The 13,845-nt window shown below is 49.8% G+C and overlaps 1 protein-coding gene and 1 long non-coding RNA gene across 2 annotated transcripts; one reads left to right on the top strand and one right to left on the bottom strand.

The window, feature by feature from the left end:
- Nucleotides 1-4,776: 4,776 nt before the first annotated feature.
- On the bottom strand, nucleotides 4,777-6,264 carry LOC136290520 (uncharacterized). Its single transcript, XR_010721171.1, has 3 exons — nucleotides 6,183-6,264; nucleotides 5,274-5,413; nucleotides 4,777-4,910 (listed from the first exon to the last, which is right to left on the bottom strand). It is a non-coding gene; the product is annotated as an uncharacterized lncRNA (long non-coding RNA).
- Nucleotides 6,265-8,722: 2,458 nt separating this feature from the next.
- Nucleotides 8,723-12,215, top strand: FOXI3 (forkhead box I3). The gene is made up of 2 exons (XM_066184928.1): nucleotides 8,723-9,506; nucleotides 10,701-12,215. Exons 1-2 carry the CDS (start codon nucleotides 8,804-8,806, stop codon nucleotides 11,288-11,290), a joined length of 1,293 nt encoding a protein of 430 aa, XP_066041025.1. The 5' UTR covers nucleotides 8,723-8,803; the 3' UTR covers nucleotides 11,291-12,215.
- Nucleotides 12,216-13,845: the final 1,630 nt, after the last annotated feature.

The raw sequence follows: 13,845 nt of genomic DNA, 5'->3' as shown, positions 1-13,845 counted from the left end.
TGCTGCCTGTCCGTGGAGTTCTCATCCTTTCTCCCTTTCCTCCTGGTCTTTGCCTGGCTCATGCCAAGGTTTGACCTGCATCATTCATCACGAGACACAGCAACCTGACTCTGCACGTCCGATGAACCAGCACCACCACTGGAGATGTGATCATCTTCAGGTTTTTGATCTTCTGTCTTTGCCCAAAGTCTTTGGTGGCTGTAACTCTGTCCTTCGCTTTCTACAGGCAGCTCCAGAAGTTACTGTGAATTATCAAGTCACCCTGTCTGCTAGCAGTCGTTGTGTTGAACCAGTTGTTCAGCTTGTTCTTGACCAGCACTGCTGACCTCACCTCTTCATAATGTTCTTCAGCAGCTTCTTACACATATCATATAGCCCAAGGACACTCCACACACCTCTTGCAACACATCGGGTCAAATGACTTTTTTGAAATTGTGCAACTGAAGAGACGAAGTGCTTCTTGATATCTCTGAACTTGCCAGGGATCAGCCTCTTGCACTGGTTTTGCTATACTGTCCCTCTTGCTTTGTGGAAATGAATCTACCTTCTGACTCCTCCAGCAAGGAGCACAGTGAGAAATTTGCTTGGGTATCTGGAAACATACAGAGTTTGAAAGGTCCTTTGTTGGAACTCACCTACTAGGAACCCTTTCCCTTGTTCAAGGGATCTTTTCTTTCCTGACAACATACAGGTGCCTGGTTGGGCTGGTGACCCATGCCGCAGCCACAGCAATCCATTCTCAGCCCCTCAGAATTCTTCAGTGTCTTGACCTTTAATAGAATTATAGAATGGTTTGGGTTGGAAGAAACCCTAGAGATCATCCAGTTTCAACACCCCTAGCATGGGCAAGAACATTTTCTACTAGACCTGATTGTTCTCAGTCCCATCCAACCTGGACTTGAACACTTCCAGGGATGAGGCACGTTCTCCAGTCAACCTCTGCCAGAGCCTCACCACCCTCACAAAGGATTTCTTCCTAATATCCAATCCAAACCTGCCTCCTGTCAGTTTAAAGCCGTTCCCCCTCGTCCTGTCATGACATGCCCCTGTGAAAAGTCCCTCTCCAACTTTCTTGCAGGCTCCCTTCAGGTACTGAAAAGCTGCAATAAGTTCACTTCAGAGCCTTCTTTTCTCCAGGACAAACAATTCCAGTTCTCTCAGTCTTCTTTGCACCTTTGCTAGCAAGATTTTTTTCGTCAGCCTGCTTCTGAAGCATTATAATCTCCCAAACACTGAGAATCTCTAAATCTCTTGATCTTTAAAAACTCTGGTAATATTTTCCCCATCTCTTCAACCTGTCCTCCTCTGAAAGCAGGGAGATCTCTTCAACATTAATGCAGAAGACCCCAGGGGAAACCCAGGTCTTGCTCTTCCTCTCCTTGCTAATTTTGGTCTTCCTAAATGCCAGACAGAGTTCTTCAGCTCTGTTGACTGTTTAGTCTTTGCACTTGCACTTCTTTTTGCTTATGTACAGCCTGTAGAGCCACATGACAGCCTGCAGGCCTTTGCCATTTCTGTCCTGGTTAGTATTGCCTTTGCCAGTTTTTGACATGCGCCAGTCAGTCACAAATGTGAGTCACTGGGCACATGAGTGGTTCACTCTCAAGGTCAGGCTTAGGCGCGTCTCGACTGGTAGCAAAATCCCCAGAAATTCTTCAAAGAAATCAAGGAGGTTCTTCCTCGGCATCAGTAGTAGGAGCCCACAAAGCTGTGAGCATCAGGCTGCTGCACAGCCCTGAACAGAAAGGCTGATTTCTGTGAGGTGACAAATCTTTAATTTACTGGGTTTGTGTTTTTTATGAGTACGATTCCTGCTGACGCCTCTCTTGTGTTTTGCGTCACTGCCTTAAAACAAGGTTTTTCCATGTGGTGTCACTCCCTTGCCTGTCCACCTGATTTTCAAAGGCACACAGGATTGTGCTGGAACATTTTAAACTGGCTCATTAGCAGTGAGATTTTACCCAAACTGATCTCAGACTCCTGTTTCTGCTGGCCAAAGCTTTCATTAGCAGCAATCCTTTTGCTGGACCACTTCCCCTCATCAGAAACTGAACAAGTTGGAGACACCAGACACCCAAGAAGAGTGAACAAACTGCAAAATGTTTATTTACAGTAACCTTTATAGTGTCACTGTGGTCAGCTATCTCTGTGTGACAAGCTGAATTGAGCCCCTTCTCTTTGTCCTGCTTCAGTTCTGGCCTCTGATTCCTGCTCTGACTTTGTCCTTTATCCTCAAGCTCCAGCTCTTCCCAGATATTTATGGACTACAAACAAGCACCCATAATACTCCCTTCCTGTAAGTAATTGAAGAGAGTTCCTTGAGAAGCTTCAAGGCATAGCTTTGCACATTGAATGGTGGTATCTGCTCACAAACGTGGTCCCAGATTTAGTTGAAATCCCGTAGGGTATTTGTATTGTATTTAACTGGATAATAAACAACTTCATCCCTGTTATTTTACCCTGCTACTCATGATTTAATAGGTGCCATCACAACTTCGTACAGCATCAATATGGAGTTATTATAATTTCTTATTCGTGTGCCTCATTCACCCCAAAAGCACAACAAGGAACAGCTGATTGTTCTCAAGAACCACAAGAACCTTTAAAAAAATTATTAATTTTTGATACAGTCTCCATCAGTCTCTTCAATATTAGCTTTTTTTCCTAAATGTGTCTTTTTGTTTTTCCATATCAAAAGACACCCTGCCAAGTTGCCCCCCATTCCCAGGCAGGGATAGCTCTGTGTCAGTGAACCATTCTCTTCCTTATTTAACACTCCATAGCCTCAATTTTAGACTCTTTCACATTTGGTAGACAATGATCCTTTATTTTTCCCCTAAAACAATGACAGAAGCAGAATAATGAACCAATTTCCACCAAATTTCCCTGAGAAGAGACTCAAGGATTCATTTTTCATAGTGAAATTCTGAGAACTTGGTTTAACCAGTTGGATCCACTTAATTTGCACCATGGTGATTTTATACTATTTTATAAAATCCACCTCCAAGGCAGAACAAATCAAACACTTTAGAAACCAGCTACATCAAGAGTTGCTCCCTCTTGCTGGAGAACAACAGCGAATTAATTTGACAAGGTCTATTTTCTATCTACATAAACTTGTTGGCATCAGTTTCATGGCCTTCCTTTAAGAAGTAAATTAATCATTAATTAAGAGATGCACTTATACATTTCTTGCCTTTAACAATGAAGGGCTGAAAGTCTGAGCATTACTGAATTCTTTGCCCAAAGCTTTTAAACAGTGTGCCAATATCAGCTTTCTTAGTGCTCTAAAATCCTCCCAGTGCTCCAAAATAAAAAGCCAGCATTAATGGCCCACACAATATGTTCCTGGTTCAGAGAGTTCTGAAACCCTGGGCTGTAAATTACCGGGACTGGATGATATAAAATATTTCATTTATGTGGTTGCTATTTAATATAATCCCTAGTTATTAATGGAGCCCAAAATGCTCTTTTGCCAGCACTTGAAACTAACACACTATCTGATTTTTTCTGCCCCAGACAAACATGGAAAAGAAATACTAATTTAATACTCCTCCGTTTCCTTGTGGTGGTGGTGATGGCAGCCGCTGCCTTATCTACTGATAGTTTCAATTATTTTTACCTTAGCTGACCATAAATTTATGCTTTTCTATTACTCGTTCCAGAGTGGAGGTGGCTTATTCAGATGAATTAGGACCAAAATATTTTGGCCTTTACCTTATCCTATAGGTGTGATCACTATGAAACAATCAGCCCAGAGCACCAGGCTCTATTTCAAATATCCCATTACACACACACACACACAAAAAAAAATTAATAAAGCATGGAGACGCTTTATTTCAGCCCAGGTCAATGTCTTGCTTTAGGCAGGAGGGAAGAAGCCCTTTGCTTAACATTCCTTCCAGAAAAGACACAACCCAATAGTACCAAGTCAGGCACACATCATTGCCAAATGGACTTTTTTACTGCTGAAAAATAAAACGAGGAAGGATTAAATTCATGCAATCAGAGTGAGGATTTTAAAACAGTTTTTATGAATCTTAAACCTGAGGAGAGGCTCGAGGAATGCAGGTTGCTGAGAACTTCTGCAAACATGTTTCCAAACCCCTGGCACATGTTCTTAATCCAGCCACAAACAGGTGACTTCTTTCTGTCTCCTATGAGGCTCCTTTTCCCCCAAAAATCACAAAAGTCAGGCTTCTTTCCCAGTTTTGCTAGAATCACTTCTGACACACAGAGTTACTGAAGCCTGGCCACATCCCTCAGTCCCTCAAAACTCTGAAATTCCCACTTGCAACTATCTCACTCCCAAGGTGTCTATTTAATCCCACTTTTATTGAAAGCACAGCTCCTGGTAGTTTACAGGGGTTACAAACAATGAAGCTTTTATCAAAACTTCAGCTAATCAGTTGCTAACAAGCTCTCACTCAGGAAGGGGCTAGGCAGGCCCAGGCTAAAGCTAACCTGAGGGGATAAGAAAAAGGGGAGAAAAAAAGGATTGCGAAGAGGGTGTTCTCCTTAAACCGGATTAGTGCCCCAGTCAGCCACAGAAACACTTGTGCCAGCACAGCACCATAAAAAACCAGCAAGAAGTGGACACAGGGCAGACACTGCTCCTTTCAGCCAGGGTGTTTGCTCCCAGCAGCCTAAAGTGCAGCAGCAACTACAGCTTGTGATGAACTATGGTTTACTCCTTGCTTTGTGGCCAGCTCCAGGGGCTCCATGACACTCAGCAGCATAGAATTGTATTGAGAAAATATTAATATAAATAATCCAAAATGTTAACCCTCAGTTTGCAGCCTGCAGAGTTTAACAGAGACCGTGAACTCCAAACCAAACCAAGGCTGTTTGTTTGCTGCTAGCCTGAACATCGTGGGATGAGGACACCTCCCCAGGAAACATTGTAGAGTCTGAAAAATCAAAAAAGGGTTTGAAAACTTCTGATCTTATCTTAAGGTAGCTTGGCAAAATTAGATCGCCAGAACTTCAGTCCAGGAGATGACTGGATACAGAAAGGGAGGAATATGCATCATTCTCCTTAGATGAGGGATAAAAATTACTTTAACCTGTGCACACGTACTCAGAACACCCTTCCCAAATTCACAGCAGTGAAACAGTTGCACAAATCAGTTCCACACCATCAGATATTCTCTGTTAGCCATTTGCAGGACAAATCAGGGGTTGAATGAAAAAAAGAGATGTTCTTATAGCATATTAATAGGGAGGAAAAGAGAGGAATATGCTTGGATCTAAGGAAGGGAGGGATACTATACCTTAAATTTAATTTGAGCTGCTCTTAGTCAATTCCATATTGTTCTTGAGGGTGGAGACACTGGAGTACTTCAAGAGAAAAGATAATTTTCCCATCTTGCCTCTGAGGATGAAGAACTCATTCCAAATTTCACTGATCACTCTGGAGAAAGATATAAAAGACTCTTTACTGAGCAGATTTTATGTGGACCATGGAGCTAGCACCTTGCTCCTTGCCAACCCTGGGGAAAAAGCAAGACTTAGATTGCAAACGCAGCCAAAACAAAACAAACCTGCAGAAATCTGGAGCCATTGAAGGGATCCTGGTTTCTTTATCCTCCTGGTAAAGCCAACAGAAGCCAATATGGGCTATTGTGTTCTGTCCCCCAACACATACCCTGTGCCTAGAGCTCAGCATCCTTGGAAAATGGAGAGAGGTCCAGGGGGTGCAGGTATCTGTTCCCACTGCTGGGCTGGGTGCTCAGGTCTGAAGCATTTTCAGGCTTCTGTGCTCAGCTGCACACACACCTGAGATCCACACCAGGAAAGGGGAGCCTGTACCTACATGTTCAGAGGAGCAGGGCCTCAGAGGCACAGCCAGTGTCTTCCTGCAGGGAAAAGGTGTCTGCTGCGTGCACGACAAGGACAGGCACAGCACCCAAGCCAACAGTGGGGACAGCACCAGGCAAGGACGGGGAGGATCTTGCTCTCCTGCAGCACTTGGGAAGCCCTGAAACACTTCCCAAGGCAGCTGGCTGGAGTGGTTTGCACTTAATCCCAGCTGGCTGGGGATACAGCTCAGCCCACCTCGAGGTGCCACAGGCTCCTCTACCCAGCACACCTCACTGCCCACTCACAGAGTCAACAAAGCTGCTGCTGAAACCCAGCCCCAAATCTGCTCCCAGTTATGGACAGTAGCCTCAGACTCTTACCTTGAAACTGATTTCAGTTTTGTGTTTCGTCATCTCTTGCCAGCTCCCCGGTGCGTTTCTGCAAGGCAAACGTCTCCCAGAGGTCTCTGGAAAAAGAGCAGCATTTAGAAAGCAGAGAGGCAGAGTGCTGGATCTCTTCATGCTCTCCTCATGCCTTGGCAGAAGGGAGCAGCAACAGGTTTGTACTGAGAGCTGATGATGTTTCGAGGCAACACTGCATGCTACTTGAAAGATAAATGCATTAAGAAAATTAAATGTTTTTACAGCCGTCACACCATCAAAGCTTTATTCCCTCCACTCTTTAAATTAAGTGTTGGTTTGCATATCCATGACATCCCAGCTATGTAATAACCTCTCTAAAGCTATTTTTGTTTCACATTCCTTACTATTTGGTAAAGCAAGCTGGAGTTTTCTGAGGACACGCATTTTTATTAGAGCTAATTCAGCACTATTTTCTAACCCGCTTCCTTTGTTGGAGGCAGAGAAATCAGGTAAGGGAAGCTCGAAGGCAGCACCACATGCCTGTGAGGGAAACTGCCTTCCCCGCCTGGCCATAGCCGGGCTGTTCCTCTAGATGGCTCTGCCTTTGCCCAAAAACATCAAATCCCTGGAGCAAAAACCTCAGTTTCGAGCGATACGGCGATACCACTGACTGCTCCTCTCCCTCCTGCAACGATCGCGGGGGTTTTGGCCAAACGGATAAACACAGATGTGTTGTAATTGTAAAGAGTAACATTTTCGGCTTAGCTCTTCAGACTCCGACAGAAATTGCTTTTTAAAAGTCTACCTGTTTCTTGTCTTTTAAATGTCCTTTCTAGCTGTGATTTCCCCGTAAACTGCCTGTTGTCCCGTCAGACTTCAAACCGGCATTTTCCAGCACGACCCTACTATAAAAAAGATGAGGAGCTGTTATAGATCTTAAAGAGAAGGAAGCTGAGAAGGGAAAAGGCACCTTGTGAAACGTAATGTAAACTTTTGTCCTGCTGCTCTGCGTATCCAAACATACACGGGAAGCTCTTTCCCCAAGGGATGCAAAATAAAATCAGCAACAGCAACAGTGACGGCAACAAAATAACAACAGAAAAAGAAAAAAACACATACGCACATGCACACAAAACCCCAAGAAAACAAAAAAAAACAAACCCCAACAACCTCCCTAAACACCTCTCTTCATGATTAAAAGAGAAAGCCCCAAATCCTAATTCTGTAATCCAGTCACTTTAAAGTTATTTTCTGTCTCAAAAAATGTTTATTCACTTGTTTTAAAACGAAATACAAAGTTGAAAATCCTTCAGCTATTATATACCTGCTCAAATCACACAGGGGATGAAAATTTCGGATTGGAGTCAGCTCGGGAAAGCTTCACTGGTTTACACGCACTTTTATAACTGTTTTATGGAAGGCATAAAATGCAAAGACTTTTCCCAAACGCTCCTCTCTGCCCCAAATCCTATTGTCAGACCAAGACACTCGGCACTTGCAGAGAGTGCTTCGTGTATACACCAGGAAAGGGCATTTTTGGGTCATTTTTACCAGCAGAAAACTGAATAACAACTCCATTTAAGAACGGGGGATGAAATGTGCATCTCATGTATGTGGTAATTAGAAAAAGTCTCTAAATCCTCCCGCAGCATTGACCGTATTTTTGTTGTTACACGTGTGCTTTGCCCTAGACCAGAAGATTTGCCGGAGCTGGCCCCTGTGTCGATCCCGGGTGTCGGGATCGTTAGGAATACCGAGAGCTTTTCCTCTGCAAAAGGATGCTCTTTCCGTCAGGCTGCCCCGGAGCACTAAGGCGAAAATAACTTTTATTCACTAAATCTCGCCCCGCGCCCTCCAACTCATTCCGGCCTCGGAACGAGCTAAGACGCCGGTGGTGTTTGTTTAATTTCGGGCAATTCCTTATCCAAAGAAATTCCTTATCCAAAGCTAACGAACTGCGATCTCAGTCCCGGCTGTTGGGAGACGGGCGGCAAAACTACACTTCAAGAACAGAGTTGAAGAGAATTCCTCCCTTGGCGTTCCCGTCGGGGGAGCCGCAGGGATGCTCATCCCCCTCCGATCTCAGCGTCGCGGCCGAAGGGATCGGGGGCGATCGCATCCGTGGGAAAGCCGGATGGCATCCCCGACCATCCCGGCGGCGCGGACAGCTCCGGAGGGGGGGGGGGGGGGAGGGGGGCGGCCGCTGCGGGGGCGACCGGGCAGCCCCGGGAGAGACCCCCAGGTCGGGGAGGGGGGGGACGGGCACAGCACGGGGGGTGGGTCCGGCTCGGGGATGCTGCCCCCGCGCTGCCGGGAGCCAAATCCCTGGCGCCTCCCGCAGCTCCCCCGCCGGTCCCTCCCCCATCGCCGCTCTCGGGGCCCGGCCTTGCCCCCCTCCGCCTCCCTGCCCGCCGCCGAGCCGCGCTACTGGCTGCTCCCTGCGCGCCGCCGCCGCCCGCCCAGCCCCGGCCCCGGCCGCGGGCGGGGAGTCCGGGCGCACGGCAGCGCCTATAAGGGCGCCGCGCCGCAGCCCCCCGGGAGTTTTTGGTCTAGGGCCACCGGGGCCGCGGGGCGGGGGGTGTCGCCGGGAGAGGACGGGAGCGGGGGGGAGCGCCGGCCGCCCTGCATGGCCAGGGATTATGAGCGCCGGTGAGTTGCAGCAGGCGCAGCCCAGAGCCTCGGCGCCGGCGGCCGCCCCCGCGCCCCCGCAGCCCCGCAGCGCCCAGGAAGCCCCCGACATGGCCGTGTACTGCAGCGAGAACTTCAGCGTCTACCCCCAGCCCAGCCTTCACCCGCCCGGCGCCGCCGCCGCCGCCGCCGCGGCCGCCGCCGCCGCTGCCGCCGCCGCCGCCTCCTCGGGGCAGCGGGCGGGCGGGTACGCGCTGGGGGACTACGGAGCGCCCGCCAACGCCGGGTACCTGTGGGGCATGAACAGCCCCGCGCCCTACCTGCAGGGCCCGCCCGGCGCCGCCGCGGCCGCCGCCGCCGCTCCCTTCCTGCCGCCCGCCTCGTACGGCTGCTCCCGGGGCGGGCAGCTGGTGGGCTCGCCCCCGGCGCCCGGCTCGCCGTCGGCGGGGGGCGCGGAGCTGAGCTGGCTGAGCCTGGCCAGCCAGGAGGAGCTGCTGAAGCTGGTGCGGCCGCCCTACTCGTACTCGGCGCTGATCGCCATGGCCATCCAGAGTGCGCCCGAGAGGAAGCTCACCCTCAGCCACATCTACCAGTACGTGGCCGAGAACTTCCCCTTCTACAAGCGCAGCAAGGCCGGGTGGCAGAATAGCATCCGCCACAACCTCAGCCTCAACGACTGCTTCCGCAAGGTGCCCCGCGACGAGGACGACCCTGGTGAGGTGCCGCGCCGGGCGGGAGGGGTGGCTGGGCAGGGGGGAACGGCGGGTGCGGGCACCGGCACTACCGTGAGAGAGGGGCGGCACCGTCCCCGTGGCCGGCGGGTCCCCTGTCCTCTTACGGTCGGGCGCTGTCCCGACACCGCGCTCCCCGTCCCCTCGGGGCTAGCGCTATGTTGGGACCGGGTTTCTCCTTCCCTTCTAGTCGGATGCTGTGATGAGAGCGCGCTCCCCGTCCGCTCGGGGTCGGGGCAGTGAGGTGACCGCGTTCCCCCGTCCCCCGTCCTGGGCGCTGCGGTGTGACCATCCCCTTTGGCCCCAGCCCGGCCCGGCGCTGCCCCGCGGGAGGTGTAGGCGGGGGCCGGTCCCAGCCCTCTCCCTCTCCCCGAGCAGCCCGGGGGCGCCGGTTGTGCAAGGCCCAGCTCCTTCGGCCCGTGATTCACGGCTCCCCTCCCTGCCCGCCGCTGTCCGGACCGGCCCCGGGGCACAGCCGGTGCCCGGGAGTGGGCGGAGGCACGCCCGGACAGCGCTGGTCCGGCTCGGCGGGGCCGAGACGTGCCGGGCTGGAACCTCTCGGGACGTTGTGGGGTCACTGCGCCCGTCCCGGCCGTGGGGAGGAGGCGAGTGGGGACAGCTGATGCCAGCACAGCACTTTGCACCGCGGCTTGTGCGAGAGGCAGCTTGTCTGCAGCCCCCGCAGCTCAGTGCTGCTAACCTGCCGTCCCCTCGGTGTGCCTGAGTGTGCCAGCCCACCTCTCCATCAGCTTTTCTGTGAGCCATGGCCCGGACACTGCCTTGTCACCCACTGCTGAGATGGCTGTAAGTGCTCCAGCCTCTGTGAGGCAGCCAGAGCAAGGGGAGCCCCTCTTCACATTCTCTTTGGCCAAGTCTGAGGCAGAGGTGCAGATCTGTTTCTGCTTTGGGATGTGGAGGTTCTCCTCCTCTATCTCCTATCCTATACCTTTAAGGTTCACTAGGGCACTGGAGGGAGGGAGGTGGAAATGTCCTGGACACAGGTTTTGGATCCCATGTACTGGACAATAGAGGGAGGAGGAACAGGTGCAGGAGAGATGTGGATTCTGTGCTAGTTGAATAAGACAGGGATGCTGCTTTTCTGTCAGCAGCAGGGCTTGATTTTTACAGAAGGTGACTTAAGTTGACTTTCTCTCTTGTGTCTCCTGTTTTCCACCAGGCAAGGGAAACTACTGGACCTTAGATCCCAACTGTGAGAAGATGTTTGACAACGGGAACTTCCGTCGCAAACGCAAGCGGCGCTCTGAGCCCAACGCCCCCGCCACTGCCTCTGCGGCCTCCTCTCTGGGGGGCCTGAAGGCTGAGGAAGAGAGACCCATCCCAGCCACAGGCAAACCATGTGGAAACAGCCCACCCCCAGAGCTGGAGCCCTCACCCTCTGCCAGGGACCATCCCAAAAGCTCCTCTCCCTCCAGTATCATTTCATCCACCCCTAGCTGTCTCAGCACCTTCTTCAGCGGCATGAGCTCCCTGAGCGGCGGGGGCAGCCGGCTGGCAGGGGGTCTCAGCAGTGACCTGCATCACAGGAACTTCTCTGCAGGACAGCTGAGCAGTGGCACTTTCACCCCTTCCAGCAGCTCTTCTCAGGAGGTGCCTTCCCCAGAACAGCTGCAGCGGGTCGCGGGACCTTCCCCTGCCTACTACAGCTCCTTCCACCCCAGCAGCGGCAGCCAGGGAGCCCAGTACAACCACTACTACAACTTCACAGTCAACAGCCTCATCTACACACGGGATGGGACAGAGGTGTAGGGTGCTGGGGCAGCCAGCCAGTGCTGCAAAGGGAATGGGAGTTGGACCATGCGCTTTTGCAAACAGCATTTCAACGTGGGCACTTCCCAGGAGTTCTTCCAAGGAAGACTGATCTTCTCACCTTTCAAAATAAGGACACCCCTTGAGCACCAGCAGAAGGCAGATGCAAAGTTTTTTTTCCCATCCAGGAAAATTTTAGGTGATGTAGATGGTTTGCCATCTAAATTCTGCAGGCATGAACTGAATTAATGTTTTCAGAGGTTTCTAATCCTGAATGTAGAACAAGAAGTTTAAAAACCATAGCCATAAAGTGGTATTGGCAAGAGCCAAATGTAGACATCCAGTGAGTCTTAGAAGAGAACAGGAAAAAATAAATGAAGAGATTTCTTATGAAGTGCCTTGTACAATGTATTAAAAGGACTCTTCTGCCAGCAATTGCCTCTGTATGCCCTTGCTTGATGCCCTGATCCTGCAATATGCAATGCACAGGGGAATACCCTTTATAAACACCCACCCAAAACCTCCTCAAACCCACAGAGGGTCTTCCTGTGTCTGGCATATTGTACAGCAGGGCCCTGTCTTGTAAAACCATCTTCTTTCCCTGAGCTTAGTACCAAAGATAACTTTAGCCACGCAGCTTTAGCACAAGAATAAACACTGGGGTATTTTTATACATATTTGTACGTAATGTAACTCTTCTGTACATACATTTCTATGTGGTTTTATATTTGTAAATTATGCTCTGGAGCTGTACTTATTTATAATGTGTTTTAAACTTTGTTAAAGTTTATTTTACTTTGTTCCCCCCCTTTTTGTTGTTTTATTTGTTTTGAATTTTTTGTTGGTTTCATTTTTGTTTTTAGTGTATTACTGAAACTTTTCAGGCTGAACAGCTGTTGGGAATAAAATAGTAACAATTGTTAGATACTGGCCTTGTTGTTCATTAGTATATTTGAAGTATTTTAAAACTCTATGGGAGGCAGGTTTTTCTTTCACACCATTTGGGATAAAAGGTGTAAAAATTTATGAACAATTTCATCTGCATAGTAGGGTAGAAAGAAACCTGCTTTGCTCCCAAAGGAGAAGCATCTGAGCTGGTTTGCAGTTTCTTGGAGTCTCGCTGTGCAGTGTGGGCACTCTTACGGTTTTGTTTTTCTCAATGGTCTGAATCTCAACTGTCCTTGTCTGCCCAGTTTAGTAAAAAAAATAAAAACCTGCAACAGTAAAAGAGGCGGGACTGGTTCCAGCACGGTGCCAGCTAGCAGGAGGCTCAGTCCGTTTTGCAAATCAGTTTCTCTAATGGGATTGCACCTGCTTGCACTGTTGGACAGTGAAGAGTTGGGACCAGTCAGCCAGAGGGCCACACAGCGCTTCTGGGAATCCTTCCTGATTTCCTGCTGCTGGGAAAGGAGAATGCATCATCCAGTATCCATTATGCTAAAAAAACCCCTAATTCCTGCCGTTTCCACGAGCTGTTTGTTGGGGGCTATGTGCAGCTAGAGCATAAATGTAAGTGTCTTCATGAGGAATGTAGCATCCACAATGAAGTTAAGCATGAAATTGCAGCTGTTTAACATACAGGCATTCTGCTGTGATTTAAGGCCATCCCTGCAGGCTATTCAGAAAACAAAATAGTTGGCAGCCTCTGCACTGGGCTACCTGCAGAACATACAGGGCAGTGATGCAAGACAAACCGCTGGCCTGATCCAAAATATAATGAAGCCATGATGAAACATCAGATGACTTCCATGTGCTTGGGATTGGGACCAAGTACTTGCCCTGGCACTGGCCAGCCGCCCTTTGTGCAACTGTGACCAGAGGGTGGGTGGCAACCTGCCTCTCCCCCCTCCCCCTGGCCCCTTCCCAGCACAGATACCATCTTCCTGGCTTTAGGGGTAATTCCTCCTGGTTTTAATTCCATCTCAGGTGACGCAGTGGCAGCGATAATGGGAGGGAAAGGGCAGGCTAACACCAGGAAAAGGACAAGGTGGTCAGTCTTGTCCTGCTCCAATCCCGCCAGGTGTGGAATGGCTTTATATGGAGTTTGGGCTGCTGAGTTTGATCTAAGAGCAGTGGAGGGATTCCCAACACCTCTGAAAGATAAAGATCCAGTCCTAAGTAAGCCAGGAACTGCATACTTGTGTATCTAAGTGACCATTGCACCCCTTCTCCACTCTGCCAGCCTGCTCTCAGACCTTAGCAAGCTTTGAGCCAATGCAGGACACTTGTGTCTGTCCAGCTTATGTTCTTCCACTCAGATTTTTTAAATTTACCCTCTTCCATCAGCTGTGTCTCTGCAGACATCACCCATAAATGTTTCAGGATGCAGAACCAATGGCGAATTCAAAGTTGCCACTTTCATCCGCGGTATGTTTCTGCACAGTACCCATAAACTTTTGCTCCTGAGGATCCCAAATCTGACAGATTTGTATTGCAGGGTGGCCTGCACCTGGCAGTATGCCCTCAGCAATATGCCATGGCTTTCAACAGGGTTTGTGCCACTTCAATTGGCAGGGGCATAGCCAGAACCTGCCAGAGCAGAATCAGATAAGGAT

The sequence above is a fragment of the Chamaea fasciata genome, unplaced genomic scaffold (genome assembly GCF_029207755.1).
Source record: "Chamaea fasciata isolate MVZ Bird 193981 ecotype frontalis unplaced genomic scaffold, bChaFas1.0.hap1 SCAF_6, whole genome shotgun sequence".
NCBI classification, from domain to species: Eukaryota; Metazoa; Chordata; class Aves; order Passeriformes; family Sylviidae; genus Chamaea; species Chamaea fasciata.
The sequence above is the reverse complement of the archived record's forward strand: the minus strand, read 5'-3'. Positions and strand labels throughout refer to the sequence as shown.